General features: G+C 38.3%; 1 protein-coding gene across 3 annotated transcripts; it reads left to right on the forward strand.

Annotated features, from left to right (window-relative positions):
* The first annotated feature begins 2292 nt into the window (after window positions 1-2292).
* lnpk (lunapark, ER junction formation factor) lies at window positions 2293-12690 on the forward strand. Of its 3 annotated transcripts, none has more exons than XM_080036225.1 (16): window positions 2293-2404; window positions 3816-3885; window positions 4625-4666; window positions 4938-4988; window positions 5078-5214; window positions 5345-5403; window positions 5730-5770; window positions 5966-6049; window positions 6145-6196; window positions 6457-6561; window positions 6874-6984; window positions 7282-7387; window positions 7811-7881; window positions 8058-8228; window positions 9249-9338; window positions 10741-12690. In XM_080036225.1, the coding sequence occupies exons 2-16, from the start codon at window positions 3859-3861 to the stop codon at window positions 10959-10961; spliced, it is 1368 nt and encodes a 455-aa protein (XP_079892351.1). In that variant the 5' UTR covers window positions 2293-2404; window positions 3816-3858; the 3' UTR covers window positions 10962-12690. The 3 variants fall into 3 exon arrangements, with proteins under 3 accessions (XP_079892351.1, XP_079892352.1, XP_079892353.1); XM_080036226.1 differs by having other exon boundaries at window positions 6892-6984; XM_080036227.1 differs by lacking the exon at window positions 9249-9338.
* The last annotated feature ends 1057 nt before the right edge of the window (window positions 12691-13747 follow it).

Here is a 13747-nt window from a genome sequence, read left to right on the forward strand (position 1 = left end):
TTCTTGAAAATAGACTATTTTTTTCTCTGTCAAAGTGATTGGCTCCCATTTAATGCTGTATTCATATGAAATAACACAATTGCGACATCTAGTGGTAACAATTTGATATAGCCTATAGGCCTAGGCCCAGGCCCGGCCCTGGGCATAGGCAGTATAGGCAAATGCTAGGGGCGCATCCATCCGCAGGGGGCGCCGCTAAAAAAAAAAAAAAAAAAAAGGGCTACCAAAACTTTATTTTAATTTTCTTTTACTAATACTGTTAATACTATAATTTCAAAATATGAGTTAAGCTTAAACTATGACAACTACTGAGGATAGACAAACTATAAAAAAAAATTGAAGCGACCCCCCCCCCCCCCCCTCCTCCGATAGACTCTTCCAGATTTCTGGCGATCAGCCAGGTATCTGAACCTTCTTTATATGTCCATGATCACCGGTCGGAACCGGAAGAAAAGAGCGAACACCATGTCAAAAAGAGAAAAGCTCTCTGAAAAGGAAAAGAAGAGGAGGAAAAACGTGACAAAGACAGAGGTAGGCCTACAGTGACGTTAATGTGATGAATGAATAGTGTGCTGCATTGTTTTAGCCGTGTTAACTTGCTAGCTTACTTTTGGAAGATGGGTAACGTTACTCCCAGCTTAAATTCATCAGAGACATTTAGAAAGATTTTTCAGGTAGCCTACATCCCGTCATAACTTGCCAAAGTTTGCACTGCTTGTAATGGTTATTAGAAAGCTATTCCTTTTCCACTATAATTAATGGTTGTCAACCTTGTGTTAGTTTACATCAGTGTTAAAAGTGCACAGTAGGCTATAATAACTGTTAATATTGCATACCTGAGGCAAGTCAAGTTTATTTGTGAGGCACTTTTCAACACAAGGTAAATCAAAGTGCTATACATAAAGCCATGAGATATCATCAGAAGGCTTGATTCTGATTTAATAAAAAGCAGGAGCAAACTTTTCCGTTTGATTGTACCTTACCTATAGCGTTCCATTAGTTACTGCTTCTCTTCACTCTGGTTGGATGCTAAACTGCATTTCATTTTAATGACAAGAGTTTAATCTTATCTCATTTCCATTTTAAAGCTTTTCACCATGTCTTAATATAAATAATGTAACAACATGTATACTTCTCTTTTCTCTTCAGGTTTTCATTTGAAATACTTTGAGCCACCTGTCCTGCAGACATCTTCTCCACCTTAGCACAGCCCAGTGATGCAGCATGAGGAATAAAGGCTTCACCAATAGACCCAAAGGCAAGAGTAGTCAGGCTGTAGCAAGGTGAGGTGAGCTTGTTGAGATATGAAGATGAGGTCTTAAAATCTAAATGTACACAGCTCTCTGTTGGAATCAAGTTAAATAGCAGTACAAACCAGAGGTCTCTGTCATTTAATTTTGTAATATAGCTTTTGTGTGGAATTATATTCAATGCAAAGTTATGAATTATTTAAACTATACTTGTAATAGATTATCATTTTAAATTTTAACGTCTGCATTTTTCTGTGCAAATCGTAATATTGTATTCATTTTTTAATGTTATGTCACTTGTTTTGTAATATGTTTTTTATTTTGTGGGTTATTTTCTATCTAAAATAAAATGAAATGACAAAGCTATCCAGTTCTGTGTGAGTGTATGAACAGTGGTGGACCTGACTGCAATGCAATGGGGGGCGCCAGCTAAAATCTTGCCTAGGGCGCCAAATTGGTCAGGGCCGGCCCTGCCTAGGCCAACAGTAGGCTATATCTTCAAATTGCGATACATTTATTTTTGCGGTGCTTCCCTTTTGGATTAAATCTATTCTTATTTTGATCAAATCTTGTCTTTATATTATCCTTTCCTATTATTGATGGCTGACATTTAATTATTTGAGTTATTTGCAATAGGCCATGTTTTAGCCTACTTTTCACAATTGTTATTGAATATTAGGCTATTTGATGTGGTTATTATACAATCTATGTGTGGTACCCTATAATAATTGCTGTTGTCACACATTATTTGACTGTTTTAGTTATTATCAGTCAACGTGTGATGATTAGCGTCATTGCTTGACACTGGCATGAATGCCTTGGAACAATATACATGATTTATTTGACTAATCAGTTTGTCTTTTAAACTGACACATGTTTCCTAAATGCAGTCGCTCACTTAATTTTAATACGGTGAAAATGCAATATCTTGATCTTAGGGGCTAGAAAAGACTACAACGCAAAGGACTCTGGGAGCCAGAGCATCGTCTTTCGCCGCATTACGTCATCGAAAAGTTACGTCTGTTACGTATCACGTACGTCTCGCCGACTCTCGTTTGGCAGTTGAAATGTCATCTCGGTTAACAACAGAAGTCCGTCGCTCGTTTGTTTTCTGTCCTCACTTGATTAACTGAGCGATTTAACATCAGATTAGTGTAAGTAACTTATTTCAAATATAGCCTCTATAAAACAAAGACAGTGTGTTGCTGGTGACATCTGTACCAGCAGTTTGTTATTTGTTGTTGCAGTAGCGAGCTAGCTACAGCACTCATGCCTTTGTTAAAATGACGCCAACGATGTATGTAAAATTAACGCTTAGGGCGATCAAAAGCGTCTCTGTCTGTTCATAAGCGCTGCTTTTTAGCAGGGACGTGTGAAGTATAGGATACAGTGTTTTGATGGAGCAGCTAACGTTAGCTTTAACTCCATTAGCTGGAAACGTTAAGTTATATTACTATTTGTCTGCCTAATATGAAAGGAATATGCCAAAGTATGAACCTACGAGTTTGCCTGCAAACTGCTTCGAGTTACACATGTGAAGTGTTCAAGAAAAACAGTTAACCTTGCTACATTACTTGCATTTTTGTGGTGATCACCCTGGGGCTGTAAACCCTTATAAGAAATGTCGAGATTTGAACCTAACTTACTTAAGTAATGTAGCCTACTGTAAATGTTATAGGCATGGGTGGAAATCAACACAACATATTTATGTTAAATATGTGTAAACATTGCTGAGTCATTTTCTAATATCAGGTCAAAGGTTAAAAACAGTAAACCTCACTACATTATACGCATGTTTGTGTGATGACAACCCTTGGGCTGTAAACCAAGATTACAAATGTACAGGCTTTTTTATTCAAGTAATGTGCTGTGAATTGTGTTTCCAAGAGTGCAAATCCGGTTACACAATGTTTTTGTAAATAGATGCAGTTGCTGTTATTCCTATCTATTTTGTGCTTACTGGCAAACTCATATCATGATACACCGCTGCACATTTATTTCTGGTGTCGCACTGTCACTTCTCTAACATGTACTGCTGAAAACTAAGACAGCTGTGTTATTACAACAGCAGCCAGCAACTTGTTGACTCAGTCAATTTCTAATATCTGGTCATATATCTAGTCAAAAGGTTACACACTCGGATGGCATCTTAACCTTCGAGTAGACGTGCTTCCTAGAACCAGAGTTGGCTAAAGGGAGTCTTCACTGGCCATGTGGAATTAGCAGTTTTCAGTGTTGATAACGTCACTCAGAATATGTCGAATTTTTAGCACAAGACCCGCCATGCAATGCGATATTTGTCGATAGAACTGTACAGACCTATGTGTGTTATATTCTTTAAAGTTTTAAATACGGAGCTGTTAAGCAACATTTTCTTCCACAAGAACAATGGCAACTATTGTGTCCAATTATTCCACAGTTAAATCCTGTGGTTAGTTTGTGTAAATGAATGTCATAGCAGGGTTTAAATTCACCAGCATACATTGCATAACTGTAACAGCAAGGGTACAGTGCTACTCTGTTTGTTTACCTACAAACATGCTTAACAGAGGCTTTCTGTTCCAGTGAGCCAAAGGGATCAAAGAGGAGACGACTGTAACTTGCAAACATGGGAGCCCTAATATCCAGATGGAAGGTAGGTGGATGAGAGAAAAGGAAGAGTTAAGTCAAAAATACTTAAACTGAAATAGAGGATTTTACATTGGACAATATGAGAGGTACATACGTTATGTATTACGTATCGTACACCAACCAAGTCATCTCTAGTATAACAGCAACATTTGAATGATCACACAGTACCTAGTTCTTAGATTATTGCGTCGCAAAAAACCTTCGAAAAAAGGTGAGGTCAGGTGACATATTTCAATGTTAATTTAACATTATTTAACAAATAATGTATTTTATTTCCAGATAATTGCTAAATGAGCTACAAGGCTAATGTATAGTTCATTTAATCCTTTGTTCTACTTAAGTGATGACAGTATATGAGATAATTTAGTCGTGCTAGACGGCTGCACACTGAACCCTGTGCCCGAGCTAGATGAGCTTAATATGCTATTATTAGACATACTAGAGAAGTCAAGGGGAAAGAGAGGCAGCGGGACAGATTGAGCAATAGAAAGTGCGACACTTAATTATTTTTTGCATTGATTCCTTTTTTTCCTGAAATGATTGGATACAAATAGGTACATAAATGTGGAATGTATTACTCTCCTTTACTTAAATATGTAGATCACAGGTACACACGTGTTTAGAGGAACAGGGATGATTGTTTACTGACACATGAATTAGTTCTGAATCTGTTGGCTGTGAGTGACAGTGAGAAGAAGCCTAGCCGAATGTTGTTGATTTGCTGATCTTTATTCTCAATACAGACAAAGCAGACCACAGTTGATCAGCTGGAGAGCCTTGACAAGGTAATGACTGAATTAGGTATCACATTTTATGAATTCATACAATGCTTATAGCACAGTCAATGAAAGCCATGTCTTTCCTACTAACACAAACACATGCCCAGTTTATATTTGAGCTTTTTTTGTAATGAAGATGAATGAAGAAAAAAGGCGTCATTACTGACACTCAAACTGAAAATGGGGCAGGAATTCCTCTTAGTAATAATAGCTTTCCTCAGAATGAGATTCTTTGCACTGTTGAAATGACCTTTGACCCTTCACATTTCTCTCGTAGGAGATTCAAGAGCTGGAGGAGTTCAGAGCCAAAAACCAACGTCTGCAAAAGGTTTAGTCCACAAAACATCCACAAGATGTGCAGTGATATTCTTGAATTGTATTACCTTTTTCCTAATCAGTGTGCACGTCTGTCTGCAGCTGTGGGTTGGCCGCTTGCTCTTTTACTCCTCAGTCCTTTACCTGATGACGTCTCTGATCGTGTACTGTCTCTACCTCCCTGAACAATGGCTGCAGAGACTAGCCATGACTCTGCCTTTCTTTATATACCCTGTGCTGTGAGTGCTTATGTGTTTTGTTTTGAATGATCCTGATGGACAATACAAATGTGATTTGATTCACCTATGCACAGCGTTTTTTTGTATTTAATAATTTTCTATGAATTCTCCTTTTCCTTCTCATCATCAGGGTGTGGTTCAGCAGGAAGCTGTTGATCTTCCTCTTTTCCAAACGCACTGAGAGAAACAGTAAGTTTTCCTTCCAGGTTAAGCACACACCGTTGGCTTTTGGTTGATTTTAGGACTTAACCAAATGACAATTTGTGCATATTTGCATAATTTTTACAAATTCATGCATGTTGAGTCTTAAACACCAGAATGCAATCACTATGTGATATTAAAAACTGCAGAAATAAAGTCGCAAATATAGCTTGAGAATATTATTATAATACTAACACATTAGTGTAATGATCTACACAACTTTCAAATATATTTGACAAGGGTATTTTGTCGGATGTTAATGTCATTGATTTAAGATAAAATAAACTGACTGCTTCTGTTTTTGATGTTTTTAGATGACAAACTAGAAGATTTAAAGGCTCTCAAAAAAAAGACTGTAAGTGTCCAATTCCTTTAACTTCACATTTCACACTTGATTAAAGATTTAGTGTCATCCTCAACATTAGGTTTTGCTACTTTGACATGCATCATTGTGGCCTTGTTTATCCCCAGTGGTCTTTTGTGTTTTAACAAAGGGACAACAATTCAGTGGCATGTTTGAACAAGAGTTCTCCTGTTTTTTTGTTTCCAGCTGGAGGAAGTGATGGAAACAGAGACGTACAAAAACGCTAAAATCATCCTGGAACGCTTTGATCCTGATGCCAAGAGGAAAGCTGTGAGGGCTATTCTTAAAAAAAAATGTGTCTGTGCGTTTTATTGTATATTTGTTTTGTTGGACTCTCATTGATTGTGTTTACTGTTGTGTCATAGGAGCTGGAGTCGACTCCTGTGCGTCCTCAGATGACCCCCAGGCCAGGACAAGGTACAACACACACCATTACACAACATAAATATAAAACATCTGTTTAGTGGTGTTTGACTGATCCTAGCCTCGGCTGTTTATTAACCCACAGCTTCGGCTGTGTATTAACACCCAATTCTCCATTTGACCTTTTTACTGGAAAAAGTGATTTTGACAGAAAGCTCTCCAGATTTCTGACACCATCGTTAGAGGATGGACTCATCAAATTCCTGGTTCTGCAAAATAATTCATTCTGTGATTCATTCCTTTTCTCTATGTAGAGATTCGACAGAGAGGGATGGCAATGAGACCAATGCCGATGGGCACCCCAGGAATGACTCCTGTAGGAGGACGTCTACCATTGGGACCAGGGGGCACGCCTGTGGGTAAGGGGTTGACACAGATACTTTACATTGAGTATCACAGTTTGTAAGTGCATCAGCTTTCATGCTGGGTCCACACAAAACTATGAGTTGACTATGAGAGCTTCTCACTTGTGTTCTTGCACCAAGAGAATATTACAAGTCAAGTCTTGGTCTCTTTATGCAGATTCTCAGGAGTCCAGGTCGTGGACTAAATCAATCACACTCGGCACACTAAATCAAAGGCAACTGGAATGACCAGGAAGTCCAATAGCCTTTAACTTAGTTTGTTTAGACATCTTTGAGTTTCTTTATCCCATGTCGCTCTCTTTACAGAACGTGTTCCTCTCTCAGCTCCAGGAGGTCCACCAGAACGATCTGCTATGTCTGCCACTGCACTACAAGGGGGCGTATACAGGACGCCCTGCTCACCTATACCAGGTGTAGGTAGGTTGGAAAGCCTTTGAGTGGATCTCGGCATAAATGCTCCTTTGTTTGCATGAAGAAAGGAAACTGTAGCTGCTATAGCTAGTTTCTGCTATTTAAGTTTGAAAGGATTTAAGACCTGTAAAAGTGCCACATGTAAAAGTGCACATTGTATGCTAACAATAGAGAGTACAGAACACGTATGTGAAGTGTGAGATGCAATGTAAAACTCTGGATTTCTATATTTTTTTCTAGATTTAAAGAGAAATGCATATCTCTCTTTCTATTAATTTTCATGTGTGTGGACTGTTTTTGCAGGCATGCACCCACCAGGTCCTCCATTAGCAAGACCCATTCTACCCAAAGACAGGGGGGCCGTGGACCGGGTCATTGAGTATTTAGTAGGAGACGGACCACAGAACAGGTGAGGAGCCCTTCAATAAATACACCCTGTGGAACTGGCTTTTGACTTAATCCAAAAATCACATTGTCATGTAACAGTCGGCTGAGTGGTGTTCAATCATTGTCCGACCGACTGAACTACTGTAGACTTGGGAAGTAAGGGCAGGAGCAGTTAAACCTTGTAGGTGAAGACATGTCAATGTGGCCACCTACTGGCAAAGTAAGTAATAGCTGCAGCAGAAACTGAAAAAGTGGAAAAAAAAGATGCAGTTTTAACACTCGCTTTGTTTGAAACAAGCACATACATGCAAATCCTCTGGTATACAGATAATTGCTGCCAGAAGACGAGGCAGGTTAATGTAAATTAACTTTTACCAAATAAGACAATGTAATTCGTATAACAAAACAGTCTTTCTTCCTCCCTCGGTCTCTCCTTCCTTCCTAGATACGCTCTGGTCTGCCAACAGTGTTTTTCTCATAACGGCATGGCTCTGAAAGAAGAGTTTGAATATTTAGGTAAGAACAGAAGGACCATCTGAATTAAGAACTCCAGTGTATGTTTTTGACTTTATAAACTTATGATAAAACAAATGATTACCTGGTGGAATCCCACTAATTTAACTCTGCCCGTGTATAGACAACATTTTTAAAAATTATTTCCCATGTATTCTTTTTCCTTCTTCCCCCCCAAGCATTCCGTTGTGCATATTGCTACTTCCTGAATCCGGCCAGGAAGACACGCCCCCAGGCTCCCAGGCTTCCAGAGTTTAGCTACGAGAGGAGGCTGCGAGCTGAATCGCGTTCCCCTGGACCGACTCCACGATCTGGGACAGACACAGAGGAGAGCGCACCCCCCTCTGGAGGTACTAGAAATCAGTGTAATGGGTCTGTGTTGAAGTTAAGAGCAGTGCAAGTGTGCTGATTTGGGACCAGTGCTAAAAGTGCGGACAAAGTATCTGTCCTGATTCATACGCACTGGAAGCACAGTCAGACATTGTTTGACTGATTTAAACGTCTTAAATCAGACAAAAAGGGAATCATGTCTGAACCTGAGACAATAAGGGAATTCAGAAAAATTCCGACTTTTGATCAATACACTGAACTGTGTGCACGCTGACACATACATTGTTCTGTGCATTATAGTATTACTCACTCTATGTCTAACTGTTAAATAACCTCGTTAAATGCTTTTTAGTACAGTGCTTCAGTTTAACTTTTTCATTCGTTTGTCTTTGATTCTTCTCACAACTTTAATGACGTTGAGTTTTTGTTAACTTTAGCGAGTAATAAAGCGCCGCCTTCAAGCATCGCCGTCGCCATCTTTGTAACAGGAAGCAACTCAATTATAGTGTAATCATTCTTTATTAGATGCAGACAGCTTTCAAATGTCTTTGCTTGATCTCTTTACACTATTGCAGAGTGGGATAACAGTTTAATAGTGTATGTCTCGGGGTGATCCGGTGGCGTAGTGGATAGAGTGCGTAACATATTAGCTCTGGCCTGGTTGCAGTGGTCGCGGGTTCAAATCCCACCCGTGGACCTTTACTGCATGTCATCCCCTCTCTCTCTCTCTCTGTCTCTCCATTTCGATTCTGTATTATTAAATAAAGCTTGAAAATGCCAAAAAATTAGCTTAAAAAAATAGTGTATGTCTTACCCAAATAGTTATGGATATCAGGCGTAAAGTAAAACAGTGCGACAGAAACGGTGAACACATTGATATGCAGATACAGATTGGTTCAACAAATTGCTCTCGCAAAGTAGCAGACATAAGCTTGTATTTTAGTTTTCTTACTAACCTATATCTATCAAATTCTCCAGAGCAGAGTGACCGTGTTGCGTTCTAGTGACCAGTGGGTTTACCAGTGTGATCTTACCTCTAGCCAAGGCTCCAGCTCCATGGAATTTGGTCCACAGTTTCCAGATCCAGCAGAGTCCAAAGAACCCTCAAAACCAACCTCTGCAGAGTCCAGGTTCCCCCTCCTCTCCCTGCATTGTCTGGGCTGGCTTAATTTGAACTGATTTGTTATATATGATCACCACAGATAGGGTCAATTATTCACTGTCAAATCCATAACCTTGTCGAATGCAAACCAAATCCCATATTGATACCTCTAATCACACTAAATCAACAATGGGTTTTAACTTAATGTCTGGACCAGACTTGGGTTAAATAGTGTTTACAATTGTACACATTTGATTCTATTTAGATAATTCAAATTAGTTTTGAAAATGTTTTTGAAAGAGTTACTCCTTGATTAACAATTTATCTAATATTGATGGAATGGTCCTGATGGATTATTCCTAAACAAATATTTATGAAAACAAAACAACAACACAACACACTTTTTTGACTCAGATCTGGTCTTCACTGAATGTACAAAATAGTTGGCTGAACTTCCTAGATTTGCTCTCCAGTTTACATAGTTAAGTGTGTAAATCGTCTCATAAAGCCTAACCTTTTTCTTGATTTGTGTCACCTTACCCCTACAGTCAAAAATATTTTGTGCATGAAGTGTAATTTTGTGTCTGATCAATTAACCCCAGATTCGGACAGGATGTATTCATTCAGGGAATAAGGGTGATTTAGATATAAAAGCTCTGACTAGTGGTTTCAATCCTGCCCTTAGCACATACACACATAAACCTTATCCTATTTGTAATAAGGGCAACCGGTAGCTCCTCTTTGTATTCATGTTCTTCATCCCATCATTTATGTTCCACCTGTACAGGCATCTTGCACTTCTTGCACATCTTAAGTTTTTCACACATTCAGACCTGCATTTCCAGCTCAGCAGGTGACATGCTTCGTGTGGTTTTCCGACAGAATATTCTTGTCTCTCCTGTAATTGGACAATGTTGTCCGCATTTGGATTGACTTTTATTGCCCATATCCTCATGGAATATTAATCCTGTACGAACGGGGGCTCAAGGAAATAATGGTGCATTTTAGATCATGAATCCCTTTTTGATTTAATGTCCGCAGTGAAACCTACTAAGCATTGCATTAAAAAGCAATGACTATAAAAACATTAACTATATAATGTTCCCTAATATATGTCTGTCTATCTGTAACACCACGGATGATTGATGATCAGCAGCGGGCTTTTTTTGTTTTTGTTGGACGGAGACATTTCACTGGTTTAATGATCCTCTGGAGATTTTAAGGGATGTTATTAAAGCCTCTTCACATGTCTTTGCTTCTCCTATCTCTGTTGTTCAGTCAACTCTCCATTAATTGATGTTAATCCTAACGAAAGGAATGCTTCACATTTTTCATTGATTTACCACTGATTTGATTTCACCCTTCTCTATTCGTGTATATATATATATCACTTCACTCGCACACGTCTAACTTGTCTGTCGTCTCCTCAGATGAGAGAGAGATGGGGGAAGATGAAGGAGCCACTAAAGAAGTAGAGAGTGAGTGCCGGTCGGAGGAGGAGCAGCAGCAGCAGCAGCAGCAGCAGCAGCAGCAGGAGGAAAGAGAAGAAGAAGAAGAAGTGGTAGTGGAAGAATTGGTTCAGGAATCGGAAGAGGTTGAATCAGAGCAGAGTCACAGCACCTCCAATGAGACAGAATCTCAGGCGTCATAGATGCGGAGGAGATTACCAGGGGACTTCTGATCATTCTGTCCAGACAAAAGGTGTTTGGTATCGGCCATGATAGACAGGTGACATACTAGAGCAATATAAGTGGACAAGGATGTTCACAAACAATAGTTTAATGGTATATCTAGTCAATTAATCACACTGGTGTTTTATTTTAGAAGCTTCTGTAAAAAAATAATTCACCATTAGAGGGGAATATGTAGATGATGTGCGTGCTTTAAATGGCATGTACATAAATGTCATCTTTAATATTCATGATTAGTGAAATTGTCAAACTATATTGCCTAAAATGACGCCAACATATCATGGCCTCGACAGATTGATTGGTTGACTCGGAAAGTGGCAGATTAATGATTGTAGTTTTGATTTTGAAGGCTTCTTCATACTGTAGAGTCGTTCCCTGATGATAATGCTTCTTATCTGGAGACCGCCAATTAATTTTTCAGTATTCTATGATTTACACTTTGAGGTTTCTAGGTTGAATTTGAAGTAGTTGGCTCCTGTATGAGTTTTTTTTTTTCTTATGAAAATGTTTTGGCAATGATATATATTTAAGTATAGAACATACATTCTATTTGTTGATTTCTTTGATTTCGAACAAAACTTTCTCTCTAGTAAGGAAACATTCAATCAAACGCAGACAAACCTGTTGTGAATCAGGACATCATTAATTGTGTTTAGAGTATATGCGTACAAGAGTGCCATTGCGTTTCTGGGTACTGTTTTAATCCCCCATACCTAAGCCTACTAAAACAAATTCTTTGATGAATTTGTCATTCTTTCAATGTAACAACTGCTGATGCATGTGCACCTTTTATCCTGCTGAAGTTTTGTATTTTTTTTAATATAATGTTTAAGAGCTTTTCCTTGACACGCAATATCTGTGATTTGAGTGTATTTTGCTCCTTGTTAGCTGAACTCTGATCCGCGAGCAGCACAGGTACTGGACATCTAGGCTAAAACATAGAAATAGACCTTTTTTTTTTCTAAACATGTTTGTTAATGAGAAAGTTAGATTTAGTCTTAACCTTTTTCATGCCAACTTTTTTTTAGCATCAGGTTATCTCCACTAAAGTTAAATGTCCCACTCATTACTGTGTGCAGCACCATTCAGTATAAACCTGAGGATAGCACAAGTGTTGACGAGCAATGCTAACAATTAAGCGTACTCTTAATAAACTAAACCTAAAACCTATTATTTGCCAAATGAACTGTTGTTTTGTCTGTATTTCCCCACTCCATTTGCACTGATTTTCTCTTTGTATTTATTTGCCCATATTGTGTTTGAATTGGCAGTTCAGCTATTGCACTATGGCTTAGATCCTGTAGCCCTCAGGTTGTTGCAGATTAGCATATTTTTAACTATTTTAATTTCTTTGAAGTGTTTCTAAATATGCGCTCTCACAGTAGGTCCTTTGTGCCATCACAATGATTGTGTTGCTACTGTTGCCTTCATTAGTTTACAGTTAAATTTTTCATTTTGTCCTGTTATTTCCTTGCTGCGTTTCCAAAAGCTGTAACGTGTAATCGTGGTACCTGTACCAGTTTACCAACTTGTGACAACACACTTATTTTTAAACCATTTAATCTGCGGATGATGCAATTAAATATTAAATGTATGAAGCTATCATTTTTAATATCTTGTTTTCCCCTCTTATCATTTCTGTTTTTACCAATGCTGGTTGTCATTAAGTGTGCGCATGGCACGCCTAATAAAGGGTTTTCAACAACAAGGAAGTCTGAAACTGTTCTGTCCACGTTCACTTCAGATTGATTTGGTTTCAGCCTAAATAATAATCTCTGCCAGACCACATTCCACTAGGGATATGCGAGTGAATTCTTGAATGTCTCAGTTATTTGCAAACTTGGTATCAGCAAAAGCCACCCATGAGAACCATCCCTTGTATCCTAATCAGTATCAACATTGTTTAACTTAATAGATTGTAACGGAAATCACGACTAGATTAAGGGCCTATCAATGAAAGTCAATGATAACAATGCATTCATGCAAAACTAAAATGATTTTATTATTATTTATACTGCACAACTGCGAAGATAAAAAAAAAACAGTAAATGAAAAATAAAAATTCAACACAGCATGACAGCAGAACTGTATTGTAATATCAAACCAAACTAAATGGAAGGTTTGCAGCTGCAAAATAAATCAAGTTGCCTTTACCTGGAGGCCGTTCACAGAGGCAAAACACTGCAGCTGGGATATATTTCTAATTTAAGTCTTATGGAATTTTTCACATCCATTGCTGTACAATCTTCAACTGCTATTTCACTGTTTGTTTGTTTTTTTTGACTGCAACAACAACAAAAAAAAACACAATTCTTCAGCTTAACTCCTATATACCCTCAACGAGAAAGTCATTATTTGGCCTCATTCGTTACTGGTGGATAATTTCCACGCATTATCTATTATATTTTGAATGAGCGCAAAACAAACTGTACAACAGAGTTCGGACGAATTGACACGCATCAGTGACAAAGCGAACCTTTAAAAAATTCACAATCTCAATCCAAAAGTCAGAAGTTTAGAAGACCAATGAGTTACAGGCAAAACTAAACAATAAAACTTCCAGGTAGGAAAATATCTTGCCTGCAATCAAAGACCATGTCATCAGAAGCAGTCTTATGATCCAGCAGTGAACTTGGATTGAAGTTGGGTTTCTGCTTAGATGGTCACTCTAAACTGAAATCCTCTATCAACCTACAGTAATGGGATGGAGATGGTATTAATTTTCTCTTCACTAAAAATTATTTTA

Source organism: Ammodytes marinus (genome assembly GCF_949987685.1).
Source record: "Ammodytes marinus genome assembly, chromosome: 11".
Lineage (NCBI taxonomy): Eukaryota > Metazoa > Chordata > Actinopteri > Uranoscopiformes > Ammodytidae > Ammodytes > Ammodytes marinus.

Bases quoted from the DNA above. Each gene is read 5' to 3' on its own strand.
- lnpk (XM_080036225.1), top strand. From the start codon at position 3,859: ATGGGAGCCCTAATATCCAGATGGAAG. The intron at 6,050-6,144 runs GTGAGGGCTATT...GTTGTGTCATAG, and splicing joins CTGATGCCAAGAGGAAAGCT to GAGCTGGAGTCGACTCCTGT. The intron at 6,197-6,456 runs GTACAACACACA...TTCTCTATGTAG, and splicing joins GACCCCCAGGCCAGGACAAG to AGATTCGACAGAGAGGGATG.